The sequence below is a fragment of the Poecile atricapillus genome, chromosome 11, assembly GCF_030490865.1.
Source record: "Poecile atricapillus isolate bPoeAtr1 chromosome 11, bPoeAtr1.hap1, whole genome shotgun sequence".
Taxonomy (NCBI): domain Eukaryota; kingdom Metazoa; phylum Chordata; class Aves; order Passeriformes; family Paridae; genus Poecile; species Poecile atricapillus.
Genome location: NC_081259.1, coordinates 12,862,048 through 12,876,410, shown reverse-complemented (window position 1 = coordinate 12,876,410; position 14,363 = coordinate 12,862,048). Strand labels below are relative to the sequence as shown.

Here is a 14,363-nt window from a genome sequence, read left to right as displayed (position 1 = left end):
ATAGGAACCGCAAAAACAGCCACTTCTGGATGATGAATGTCTATTTTCAAAGTTTGGTAAGAAATTTGCAGTGACAAGGCTGCAGGAGTTTATTTCCTGTTATCTGGAGCAGGAGTTATTTTTGCAGTGGCAGCTTCAAGGAGCTGTTCCTGGCTCAGCAGAGGGACTGCAGTGACTCTGTGGGTGCATCTGGAGGCTGCAGCTCCTTGCATGGCAAAGGGGACCCATCTCACCTCTGCAGGGCACCACTGTGGATGTGGCAATATGAAATGCTGTGTTTTCCAGTTCTCTCTGTGTGATGTGGCCACATTAGAGCAAAGTTCTGTGAATCTATCAAGCTACAGCCTCAAGAAGAAAAATGATGATGCATGCATAACTTAATTTTTAAAGCCAGCTACTGATAATATGGGTAGGATATTCATGTTCTAAACATTGTTTCTCAACAAGTAGACAGGATTTTTTCTATGGCTTGAAGATATGTTAATTTCTTCATCATATTTCAGAACAGTAAAAGACTACAGTCAGGAAGGTATTGAAGCACTGTTTATGTCCTTTTACTGTTGGACAGGACTCCAGGTGCTTTTAAATCTTCTGAACTGAAAAACGGGGTAAAGCTTGAGGGTATTTTGAACTGTTGAATAAAAGCTCTTGGTGAAATGGTATCTTGAATACAAGCAGGCCTTCAGATATTGAAAAGTGCACTTAAAATGTTTTATAGATTTTTTTAGAACTCTGAAAGGCTTTACACTATCTGCCTAGTAAAACTTTTCAGTTTAGTGTCAACTGAATGCCCAAGCATAGCTCTTTTTGATTTTAGATCATAGGGAATTACACAAATGCATCAATGGAAATATGTAGTAAATATGACTGTTCTTAGCCTTAGAAAATATGGTCAGGAATAATAAAAGATGCTTACTATCACAAACCTCATAAGAGAATCTCTCTCCTTCTTTCTTCTGCTCAGTGGATTGCAAGTCAAAGGCATTAGACAAAGACAATGACACATTACAGACAAAACGTACCAATACATAAAAAGCAAAGTATAATCCAATACAAACATTAAAATAAAGCTGGCACTACAGATTGCAACACAAAACACCCAGAGCTGATAGAACATTACAGATCATTAGCATGTGTCTGTGAATTAGTGTTACATCTTTGCAGGATTGTCAGGACTGTAAATAGGTCTTGTAGACTTCTTTTTTTAGCATTTTGATTTTCTTTGTAAGTAGAAGTGAAAGCTTTGTCTAGGTTGCAGATATGGTGCTAATGATCTCTAAGGAACTTTAAATGAACCAGGACACGGATATGACTCACCTCTTTCCCTCCCATGGACTCAAACATTTTCTCAAGCTGGACTCTTAATTGCTGAATGTTGTTCATCAAGATACAGGCCTACAGAGAGAGCATCAAATGTGAGATTGTGCATGAACAACTCTTCAGCAGCCCTACATTCATAGAATTATAGAATCATTATGGTTGGAAAAGATTTCTAAGACCATCTTCATTCATACATTCTCAAGTTCCATTAGAGGAACTTCCTGTCCACTGCTGCCTCTCCTTCCTCCTTAACTGACCCTTCTCTTTGCCTTCTCAGCCCATGACTGCCCCCTAAGAGCAGTGCTGCCCCACAGGGAACCATCTCCCAGTCAGCTGGACAGGTTTCAGATCCCAGAATTTGATGTGCTGAGCTCTCCCAGGTAGTTTCTAGTCATACCCAATACAGTTACATCTGGTGGATCAATGCAAGCAGCACCAGCATCCCGTGGAGAGCAGAGGCAGCAATGATCCGAGTGCTTTGGGGGTGACAGTGGGCTGCAGGAAAGGCATTGCCTCACTGTTTGCTAGACCCAGCTTGCGCAGAAAACCATGACAACACTGTAACCCATATAATGGCTGATGCTTAAGTATTTGAATAAATCAAGAGGCAGCTCTGTTAATAACAGAATAATATTTTAGAAATATGCATTTTTCCATTACTTGAAAAGCTGGTGAATAAATTAGGCAATAGGACTCTGTAATCATATTTTTTTAATTTAGAAATATTGCTGTTTAAGCTAATTTTTAAAAGGCAGAACTCTATGCAAAAGAGCCACTGTGTAAAAGTGCCTGAATGTGTACGTGAAAATATATGAATACAATTTCTGCATTCATATAAGGTTAAAAGTAAAATGTTAACAAAATTAAGGAGATAGTTACAATAATAATGGAAGAAAATCTATTACTAGAATATTGTGTACTTAGATAACCTTATATGCTGGTTTGTTATGGTGCAGATGAAGAATCAGATGATACTTACTAAAAGAACTGTGCCTGGCCAAGGCCAATGTGTTCTAGTGCATGCTGCATTAATTTAGACTGAGAAAATTCATTTCAATAAAACACAAACTTTTTTTCAGACAACAAGGTGGTGATGGAATGGTTGCAGTGTTTGATACTCATCTGCACCTTTCTAGTTAATAGCATGTTTCAAAGCAGAGCTGAAACACAATGGGATCAATATCACGATTTAGCTTCAATTATTAATACATTACTCTCATAGGAATTTGGTGTCAGAGTCCTTCTCAATAGAAAAAGAAAAAAAGAAATTTGGTCTAACTTCTTACCACTTAGATGATTCTTTCCCAGTGAAGCATGGTGCTCATCCTACAGAGTGCACTGGCTTTGTATAGCTGAAATGTCACTTCTCTGCTCATCTCTTGAAAAATCCACAAACCCACTTCTATTTGTCTATCTACCTTCTAGTAATTTACAATCACTAAGATGGTATTCTCCTTTCCTGTACTATCTCCTGACTTCTAACAAGTGAATTACTTTGGAAATTTTCTGCTGTATCACAAATAAATAATTATGAGTATTATGATATATGATGGGGGTATAGGTAGTTGAATATAACATCTTGCTCCTTTTCTTCCAAACAAATGTAAATGCCTTGGGCAATACACTGAAGCTATGAGAGAAACACTTCACACTGAAGCAGTTTCAAAGTTTCATTTGAGGCTCAGGTAGGCTAACCTTGACTCAATGAAAACTTTGCTATTGCTGTTAAATAAAGAACATTACTTAAAAACATTCTCATTTAATTTCATTATCACCTACCCTTCAGCATAGTTTGTGCAACAGTTTACAGGAATCAGACAGATGCAAGAACAGGTAAAAGTGAGTGGCAAGTGCAATACCAGAACCCACATTAGTTTGTAAATGCTGACAGGAGGTAGAAGACAAGAGGCTGTTTCTACATTAGATAAATATCTTTGTGAAAAGCATCTTTGATATGCTTTTATTTGAGCAGTATATGTGTACATTCAGTAGTGCTGAATAAGATTACTGAAAGTATTGACTTGAAAAAGAATGCCAAATTGTAATTTAAATAATAAAAAGTATTCATTTTAATCTCCTTTATCAACTTCAATGCAGATGAACATTTATTGTAGCTGAAATTACCAGATCAAATCAACTTTTATTAAGATAAAATCATGTAAGGCAAATTCTGTTTAAAAGAAAGTTATGTCCCTCAAAGGCATTTGATACAATACTTTGTACCTGGTCTACTGGATGGTGTCTCTGCTCACAGCAGAGGGGTGGAAGGAGGTGATCTTTAAGGTCCCTTCCAACCCAAGACATTATTTCATTCATAATGAGATTAATTTAATCTAAAGCTTTAATAAAGATGGTTATATGAGGATGACTTCAGAAATTATTCACTCCAAAAATTAAAAAAATCCCATTGGACAGGCCAAAAGACTGGACAAACAATTAGTCTTGGTGATTCAACGCTTTTTTAGAAGTAATTTCTTCTACAAAGCAGTGAAATTTGTTTAATATAAACACTAAATTCATAGGAACTCCCAGTATTTGATATTTAGCTGCAGTAGATGTCTTTTAAAATTCTATTATTGTGTGTAGGTGACCTCTAGACCATCACACTGCCCTGAAGTGTACAGAGCACTGGCAGATGTCACACACAGGGATGTGGCACAAGGACTGCTGAGATCTGTGATGGGCTAAGGGCTGTACCATTAAAGGGGAACAGTCTGAGGATGGGGCTGCAGTCATTGATCCACTGCAGACTGGTACAGCTGAACAAAACACTACTAAATACAGCAGGCTTTGTGCTAAAAGCTGCCTGCCATGGGAGAGCTAGCTTTGATTGAATATCAATGATATTGAAAAGCCAGTTCCCAAGAATACTTTTCCCTGGTCTTGTTAAAGTATTGAAAATGTTTCCATTTGCTCAATTACATCTTTAGTGTCCATATCTCATTTATTTCTGAGCCTGTGGCAATCTGGTCCCCTTCATTAGGGACTCCCTTGTAAAGTAGAGAAGCAACAAAACAGCACAATTCTCTTCTCCCCTCTGCAGGGATAAAGTAAAGCCCAGTGAGGGGCAGCAGCAGAAACCTCTGCACACATTCCCTGCACAGGGATCTTGGAAGCTCCCCGATGCACAAACTGATACAGAGAGGCAAGGCAGTGCAAAGTGAAAACCCTAAACAAAGATATTTTCCTCTCTTTGAGAAACAAGATGATACATTCACCATGTCCACCATAGTATTAGGTTGTTATCCACAGCATGTTTGTAGTCATCTTGTAATTACTTTATAGCTTTAATACTGAAATTATTAACTAGGATTTTTAACTAATTTCACTTATTGTGGCTTTTACACATCACTGTAAGCAGCTATGAAAACATGCTGACCTCCCTCCATTCATGCTTTTTCATATATAGAAGTGATTATATTTTCAAAAAGTACAGTAAGTCATTTAAAGGCAATTTCTGAGACAGAAAAAAGCCACAGATTCTTACTCACCACATTTTCTTTATCACAATAGGAGCTGAAGTAACTTGAAATGATTGCAGCATACTGAACAAGTACTTTGTTGATGGTCTAGAAGAGGAGAAGGCTCTTTTAAATGGTGAATTTCATAATGTAAACCAAAATTATTAAAAGAAGAGGTTTGTATAAATGATAGGCTTTACAGGTGCTTACACACGTAGTATATTATATTTTTTAGATATAATAAAAGCAATCTCGTGATCACATTTTCAAATCCTTGCACAGCAGCTGGTGGGTAGTTCTTAATGTAAAGCAATCATCAATAGCAGAGATAGTTTAATTTTAGCAGTACTGCTTTTGAGAAGCACTGAGAACTCTACTCCTTGCAATGTACTACATAATTAATGGAACAGTAGCGAGCTCAAAAAATCCTCCAGGGTGACAATATGTAGACTAGAAATATAATGGAAATATAAGACAAGAGGAGCACTGTTCAAAGCCTGGCAATGTGAGTTACCTTACAATAATCATGTAAATAAGAAGTCTGCAAATGGAGAATAGTTGCAATGAAAGAACAGAATTAAATGTAAATGTGAACTTTTCTAAAGCCAGCAGGACCATAATAGAAATTCAGAGCTTGTGAGGAAATGTAACTATCAAAATAGAAAGCAGGCAGAATTGAGGTTATCAAGCAGCAGGTGAATAACTACCACCTCAGGACTTCAAACAAAAAATTTTAATTGCCACATCTTGAATTTTTCCTTTACTTGCACTACCTAATTAGCTAATTGCATTTTAATGAATGGCTCCATTAATGGAACTGCAATCAGTTCTTAGCAAGATAACAATTGATGCATACGTATATGTACAAAATACATAAATGTGAAATCTCAGAGAGGCTAGAACTTCTCAAACTGGTAAACCATTTAGACAAAGTAGACAAAACCCAGCCTTAAGCCACAAACATCATGTCTTTCTGAGGATCCCAAGTAGATAAAAACCACTGATTCTAAAAAGCACTGGAATCACTCAGCTTTCAAGTACATGGCAACAGTGTCATTCTCTAAAGCTTAGTTGAGATGCATTGACTTTAATTTACCTTTGCAAATCTTCTCATTAAATGAGACAGTGCTTCTGGATTAGGACACTCCAATTTCCTAATAATCTCAAAGCTTTGATTGAGCTGTGTGAAGACATCAACCACAGAACAAGAGAAGAGGGCATGATCTGATGTTTGCTGAAACTAGAGAGAAACATTCAAATGTCAGTATTTGTTCAGAGATAAAAACTGTATTCATTGATTCTTATACTTGATAATCCTCTTAGAGTCAAAAAAAGTGATAAAAAGAAAAGTCTCATTGGTAATAGTAAGAAATGTGGCTTTTCACTTTTCTGATACTTTTGAACCTTTCAAAAATAAAATCATAATTTGCATTCATGACATCATTATCACATCATAGGTTAATGAAATGATACCATAGAATAAATTCTGTGGGGATTTAGGCAGAAGGAATCAGAGGGAATTAGAACAGGAATTTCTCTGTAAGGTATCTTCCAAAAGCTGTTATCTCCTGAAGTCTAAGATGGATGTTGTGGGACCAAATGTACTTCTGGTTTTGTAATAATATATGTCTTAATACTTCATTTATTCTCTTCCTTAAAAAGGCTCACCCCATCTTTTTTGTCTCTTTCTAGTGCTCCATGAAGAAATTCCATTGAGACATCCTCATTTTCATCCAGCCACTGAATGACAAATGGTTCAAACCACCTGAAAATTAAAAGTAATTTTGTAAAGTAAAGTAAGTATATTTCATAAAGATGGCAAGAGGAGAGATGTCGTACTACCCAGCAGTTTGGCACCTCGTGTTTTTGTATGTTTTCTAATTGCTAAACATTCCAACAACCCTGGAAAAATTTTTGTCACCAAAATGCTGCAGCTACCAAAAGGCTTTTCAGGCTTCAGTTTCACAATGCTCTCACCCTGGTGATGTAAAATAAGCAGTAGCCAATTTTCTACCAGTGAAGCATAGCAGGAATGCACCTTCTATCAATAATGGCTTTTTGGTAACATTTATTTTTTATTTGTATCTGAAGTAATTTTTACATAACTCTGTTTTAGTAAAAATCAGCTGTGTTTTTTCTTTCATTTATTAAAAAAAAAAGTAACAACAGGTCTCAAACCATCTCAGCTAACCAGCAGAACTGCAGAAGATTAAGGGTAGTTCATATACTGAATATATTTCTTGCAGGGAGACAGGTGCAAACAAAGCCAGCAGCTGAGTATTAATCCAATCCAGTAAGAATGATTCCAGTAGTATATCCCGGTAGCTCTACAGCTTTATCTAAATTTGGTTATAAAACAAATGCAGAGACCTGCAACTAAAAGTGCTGCCGTTCCCACACCTCCTACCTTCCACAGACATTTTCTGACCAAAGCTTTTTGTCATCTCTGAAGACCTGGAGTTACAACTGTAGAAACCTATGAAATAGCTAATTGCACAGTTAGCACCTGGACTATTCCACTTGACAGAATGAAGAATTAAAAAGAAAGTGCAAAATGCAATTGTTGGTGCTACACACCTCGAGATCTCACACAAACCTGAGCATAAATATTTGACCAAAACAAACCTTGCACAAAGCCCAGATTCACAGAAGCTTTCCCGAAACATCACTTACAGAGAGTATTCAGGCACTGCATCCTTGAAAGCAGAGAGTTCTCTCACATATTCATTATAAAACCATTTCACTTTGAAGTGCAAATTCATATAATCTGTGCTTTTGCATAATCGCTGCTTTTCATGTTCTGCAATAGAAGAAGTGGAAATAAAAACACTTAATAGCATTCTAACAGTAAATAACATTCTTGTGCCTCAGTGCACCAGTGACATAATAATACAGGACTTGCGTTTTAAAGCATAATTGGTTTGATTTTTCTAGAGGTAGGAATACCACAACAGTTTCAATTTTCAGGATTGGAGTATCGTTAGGAAAAACAAAAACCAAAGACCAAACTACAAATCAGGCTTCTCCCCTCTCTTCACTGCAGTGAGAAAAAACCACAAATTTGCTGACTTCTATTCTTTATATCCTTCTTTGGCTGCTGCAAAATGGTTAAGAAGCTTTTGAATGTCAAGCTGGAAAAGACAACCATAGCTGTGTAGTAGCCAGAGGAAGTAACAGCTATAAATGCCAGTCCTACGTGAATGTGTGAAACCTGCATTCATCAGAGCTAACAAAAAGAAAGAGGGAAAACTCCACAGCTCTACAGCCATCTGATTTATGGCACAAGTGAAAAAAGAGGGTTTGATGAAATGTTTTTGAATTTTTTCAGGTGGACTTCACCTTCTCAGTGTCCTCTTGTTTTCCACATACTGAATTTGCAGATGGAGGTGGGTGGCAGAAGTCATGGATCCACCTGTAATAACTTTCTGCATTTTTGAAATCTGATTTAATTTGTTTGGAACAAATGTCCACCTTCCTTCCAGGACTTTGATCCTTGTTTTCACTTGTACACTATGCTCTGCATTACTCATCCAGCCACTGCAGACCTGGACAGCTCCATTCCTTCTATCCCTTAGCTAACAGGCACTTTATCCTTGCTCAAATCTTTCATTTCCTTCTCCCCCAGGATGAAACCAGGGATCCACGAGTTTTGGGAAGAATAATCATACCTTTATTTACTGCTCACAGCTTCCTAAAATCTCCACAGGTCTCATTTGTTTGAGGTGTCATGTCACTTGCACATTCTTTCCTAAGCAAAAGAGTAATTTCTTTTCTCAGCTCCCTTTAAAAAGGACCTAATACAGGTGCTCAGCAGGAATAATGCTTTTGTGTAAATACTATGTATTAAGAACTTATCAGTTCCAAACCTCCTTACTTCTGCTTGCTTTGCAACACAGCTTTAGACAAATCTACTGTATTTGGATGGGAACCCAATTTTCTGTAACAGCAGGAGCATCACACCCTCTGTCATACACTTGAAAGTAGCATTGGAGTTTCTGTCAGTGAAAATGCACTGTGAAAGACACATTCTGTGTTTCCAGATCTAGTCAGGTACATTAAAAGGAAATGTTTAGTTTTATTATTATGCCAAATCAGCACTCCAGTAGTGCACCATGCCATCTGACAAATGAGTGTTTCAGATGCATTTTATTAGGCAGTGAGTTACTAAGTTTTGTGCAAATCAGCTTACGAAGTGACCTTGTGGGCTTTTATTGCCTTTTTAGCATTGCAGTAGCATTTTCACCTTCACTGCCTTTCCACCAAACTCAAGAAAAATCACTAAATCAGTTTCTGTTTAAATATTGCATTTATTCATCTTCATGCTACTACAAACTCTCCCCAGCCCAGTATCATTGTTACAAGCATTAAACAGGACCACAGAGAGAAAGATGTTGCCTTCTCTCATGGCTCGGAGAAATCTTTCTTTTTTTGTAGGCAGCAGGTTTTTCACAAACTATTATATAAAGCCAGATGCCAAAACATTTGCTCTATAGAAGATATTACAAGGTAGACCAGTCTTTCGCTGAGTACAATTATGTTATTGCTATGAATTTCACTGCACATCTCCTGCTTAAGTCATTGTTAAAGATCTGTCCTAGATTGCATCCCAAAAGAGTGGAATTTCTGAAAGGAATAGCACTTTTTTTTCATTCAAGCTTTGCATAAATGGGTTGCTAGATTATACAATGTAACTTGAGAATGTTTGCTATAGTATCACAAACCAAGGAAATGCTTATTTCAATTTTAGAAATGAGCTACTGCCACTAATTGGCAAACTTGTCCAGGAGGGTACAACTTATACATGCCATTCACAGATATTTTCTTTTTAAGGTTAAAATTTATAACACATTAAAAATGAGCACAAAAGTAATTCATGAATAATTGAACTTTTTTTCTGCAGGCTGTTATGCCTTGTAGAGAATATTTAAAGAGTCTCCCAGGATATTATTTCTAGTTACATATAAGTGAAAAAAGCACCCAGAATTCCTGACATTAATATATGAGAACATCAGCAAACACTTCACAGGACATATGAGGTCATTCAGTATCAAAGCATTTTACCTCTTCAGTTAAACCAAAGAATGGAGCAAACAGGTGCCCCTATGAGTCAGCAGTGACAATTTTAACTGGATGATAGATGAGTTTATCCATGGTAACCATGGAATTTGGTTACAAAGTGCAGCAACATCACTGTAGGTGTTCTGAATTTAGATTAGGACCAATAGATTGCTTTCTTAATTTCTGAAAAGCTTGCACAAGCTAATGTAAATGTGAGCCAGCACAGGATACCTGGATGCGTTTTGGAGATCTGTGTCTATTTTCCTGGAGGGAAAGCTAATGCCATGTTTCCCTATACAGACACCCATTTTGGGCTTTCTGGAAGACAGTTGTAGTAGCTGCATAATATAACATTTTTAAAAAGTCCACTCTTGCTTTGCAAAATTATTATACTTCTGAGGCAGTCTGGAGCTAAACCTGCCAGTTGTGTACAAATGTGCTCTCTGGAGAGATGATGACAGAAATACCTTAACATTATCAGAATCTAATGATTCTAGGTAAGGAAATCTCCAGTATAGCAAACCTAATGCTGACAATATTTTTTATTTTGTGCTGCCCCTTTTCTGAAACATTCCTTGTAGTGCAGCATATTTCTAAAAGCATCTAATAAGTTTTGTAAAGAGGTCATGTTCAGCTCCCATTCTGGCATTTTGTATATCACTGTGTCACGCATCAATGAAAAAATACTGATAAGATTCTTGTAAACTGCACCATCTATAAAGTTTAGTTGTGTGTATGGGGCACTTTAGCTGCTTTTAGGAATTGCAGTTCCATTAAGTGTAACTTTTTTACATTGTTGATGCCACTTGGGGTGGGGGGAATATCCCCTTAGGGGTGATGCTGTAATGCACATGTGCTTCCACAGGCTTGCAGCAACAGAAACTTACAGCAACTGCAACCACTATGAAAACTGTGTGGAATTGTTCCTCCTCACTGCTACAAACCACAGAGATGGGAACCTCCCTCAAGAAGGCCTCCAGTGACTAGCAGCACTGAGGAAAAAAAAAATAATCTGCTCAAATGTTATTTGTATAACCAAGAATGAAGAGAGATTGTTTTTAAAAGCTATTACAGGGATGCATTAATATATGCAAAAGAAGTTGGCATGTGATGAAATCAGCAGAGTCCTGGTGATATGTGCTGTATCTGGCACATAATTTCAGGCAGCAGTTCTTTTACATAAAAACTTATAAAGAAACATAATAGGAAGGATTATAATCCAAGGCACTTTCCTCAAAGGCCTTGACCAAACAACAGTACTTTGGAATTATGTTTGATTTTTTGCTGATTTTTCCAGCAATTGCTGAAGAAAGTTGAGAAGATTTTCTTAAAGCAACAAACAAAAGTCATGACTTCCTAAGCAGAAATATCTACATACACTAAAGACAATGTCATTTAACAAACTGGAATAGAATCTTGCTCACTACAGAATCTTTTTTTCTTTCTAACCTTGAGGTAATAACATTACTCAGAGTTTCCATGTAATTTTTGATATGTATTAGTTGCTAAAAAAGGAAAAAAGGGTAATCTAACAACCTTCACAAAAGATGAACATGTTAAATATTCAGATAATCAAATTGATATTTTGTTCAACTCTGATTTTTCTTATTTGGCTACAAAAACTCAGAGCAATTTTTTTCTACAGAAGTTTCCAAGCCAGTATTTTTTATAAAAACATATAGTTAAGCTGCTTGAAGGATTCTAATAAGATGGTTTAAAGTATATTTCAAATCTTTATGAACAAGAACTTCAAAGAAATTAATCTGTAAAAAATGGACAAATTGACTTCATAAACATAAAAATATCTTTCTAAAAAACCCAAACTTGTCCAGTTTTCAGGCTTTATAGATAATGTTTCAGGGATTAATAAGTACTATAAAGAATATTTATGTGTAGCAAATTAATTACATCACAACCAGCTGGTTTGACTGACATACAGTCTACTGCTCTACAGTTTATTAAACAGAAATGGTTGCAACTAAGCATATGGGATTTGTGTTTGGATTAGCTGCAAATTTTCCCATCAAAACTCAGCTGCTATTTGCAACCATTGTGACATAATTCCATATTATTTGCAATAATTACCTACCAATCTTTCCAGAGACTACCAGCTGCTATTTCTTCCAGAGCTGCTGTTTCAGAAAACCTGCTATTTCCAAACTTGCAGTCATGTAATTGGGAAGGGTAATTGGGAACACAAAACTGAGTATAGCTAGAGGAATCTCTGGCAAGGAATGATATGGACTGGGTACGAATTGGTATTCCTCCCTCTGAATCACTGTGGGAATGTTACACTGAATGATGCACCAATGTTTTGAATAAAAGTAGAAGTTAATGCTCAGTGCACCTGATCCCAGTGCAAATTTCTCACAATACAGGAGTGGTTGCTATGCCACAGCCTCTTTTAATGTGGGTATTATGCCTATAGTGTTCTAGATTTAATCCCTATACTGCTGAAAGAGACCTGGAGCCTCTAACTGTATGAACAGAATAGCAAACGAGACACAAATTAAGAAAAAAATTAACTCAAGGTTCATCACTGATTTAGAAGGAAACATTACATTCTACTAGAATCTCATCCCAAGATTCTTGTACTTTGCTAAAGGCAATAGAAGTCACTGGGTATTAACTGAAATAGACAGTAGAACATAACCAATTGATAATTATGTATAATTTATATTGATTTTTATAATGTGAAATACTACTGACCTTTCTGAAAGGGCTTTTTGTGTCAAGATGAATATAATAAAACAAAACCTGAAATCTTCTGTCATTACCTCCCTTTTGGATTATATATCTCTTTAAACTCGCCTCTAATTTTCCTTTAAAAAATATATTGTATCTTTCACAACAGACTTCTACACAGTCAATCTTTTCTCTGCATTTACTTGGAAATTTTCACCAAAATATCTTTGGACAGTTCACAAACACAATGGACTGCATCTGGAATATCTCCATGGGGTGATGAAGCTGTGCAAATGGGAAACAGAAGAAAACAGAGACCAAATACACTTATTAAGGCAACATGCATAAATTAAGAAAGGCAGTGTAGGTCTTCAAAGATTTCCTTACTACGGAGTCATATTTCCTCCCTGGGCAGAGGAGCTACTAGAGAGGGTCCAGTGGATGCCACAAAGATTATGAGTGGTCTGGAGCATCTCTCTTACGAGGGGAGACTTAGGAGGGGAGCTGGGCTTGTTTAGTCTGGAGAAGAAAAGACTCAGGGGAGAGCTCATTAATGCATATAAACATCTCCAAGGAGGATGCTGAGAGGATGGTGCCAGACTCTGTGGTGCCCAGCAACAAGAAAAGGAGCAATGGCCAAAACATGAAACACAAGAAGTTTTATCTCAGGGTGAGGAAGAACTTTCCATTGAGGGTAGCAGAGCATGGAACAGCTGTCCAGGCAGGTCATGGAGTCTCCCTCTTCTGGAGACATTCCAAACCTGCCTGGACACATTCCTGTTGTCACCTGCTCCAGGTGACTTTGCCTTGACTAACCGGGGGGTTAGACTGGATGATCTCCACAGGTGCTTGCCAACCCTAACATTCTGTGATTCTGTGACAGACATCAGGGAAGGAAAACAGACTCTCTTATTCTGAATGGTGAGGAAAATTGGATTTGCTGTTCTTTTTTGTCTCCTAGCCTGCAGTGGAGGCGGCTAATCAATCACTGACTTACTGCAGTGCGCTGTAAAAGCTGATGTGACATTGCCCCTTACATTCAGTGAGAAGCTCTCAAACCAAGAGGCCATTTGCTCAGTGCTCTGCTTTGCCTGACATTTCCCTGCAGCTGCAGGACAGCTCAGGGTCGCCTGCCTGGTGTCAGAAAAGGCAGAGCTGTACATGGCTCCCGGGGAGAGGTAAATGTCTCGTGGGAACTTCAAGGCTATCAAATACCAATGTCATATACTACTTAAGAGATGCAATATGTACAGTCATGAGGGATGTATGAACCTGCTGCAAACTACCCTATCTTCTACTCTAAACACTGAATTTGCCATTTTTTACAAACTGTGGTACATTGCCTAAATGTTTCAAATTACTTAGGCAAATTAACTATATCTTATTAACATTAATCATAACTGTTACTACTTAACATTTTTACTGCTTGTTTGTAGTTATTTGTAGACTCCTATTGGTCTCATCAATTAATCACTACTTCCAAAGCCAAATACTTCCACAAAAGTTCCAGAGAAGTGGACGGGTTATCACCAAAAGGGCAATGCAAGATGTACAGCTTGATTAAGCATAAACTTTGTTTTGCTTGCTGCCAAGAAAAGAAAAATGCCAGGAACACAAGTAAATGTATAAGATCTACCTCAGTATAAATTTCATCCTTCAATATATCAGACTGAAATCTACATAAATGATACTAAGCAGGTAATATTCAAGCAACAAACATTTGGAGATAAAATTCTGTCTTTGGATGCACATGGCTACTATTGAAAACAAAGGAAGTAAGCACTTGTTTCTAATGAGTGAAATAATCTGAACTCTGCTTTTTTACTGCTGGTGGAATTC

General features: G+C 37.1%; 1 protein-coding gene across 1 annotated transcript in view; it reads right to left on the bottom strand.

Annotated features, from left to right (window-relative positions):
• UNC13C (unc-13 homolog C) overlaps window positions 1-14,363 on the bottom strand; it is a 131,586-nt gene that overhangs the window by 28,155 nt on the left and 89,068 nt on the right. Inside the window, exons 20-24 of the mRNA XM_058846971.1 lie at window positions 7,455-7,581; window positions 6,450-6,546; window positions 5,878-6,021; window positions 4,812-4,889; window positions 1,318-1,395 (exon numbers count right to left, since the gene is read on the bottom strand). Of these exons, the coding sequence (XP_058702954.1) occupies window positions 1,318-1,395; window positions 4,812-4,889; window positions 5,878-6,021; window positions 6,450-6,546; window positions 7,455-7,581 (524 nt within the window). The remainder of the gene's footprint in view (window positions 1-1,317; window positions 1,396-4,811; window positions 4,890-5,877; window positions 6,022-6,449; window positions 6,547-7,454; window positions 7,582-14,363) is intronic.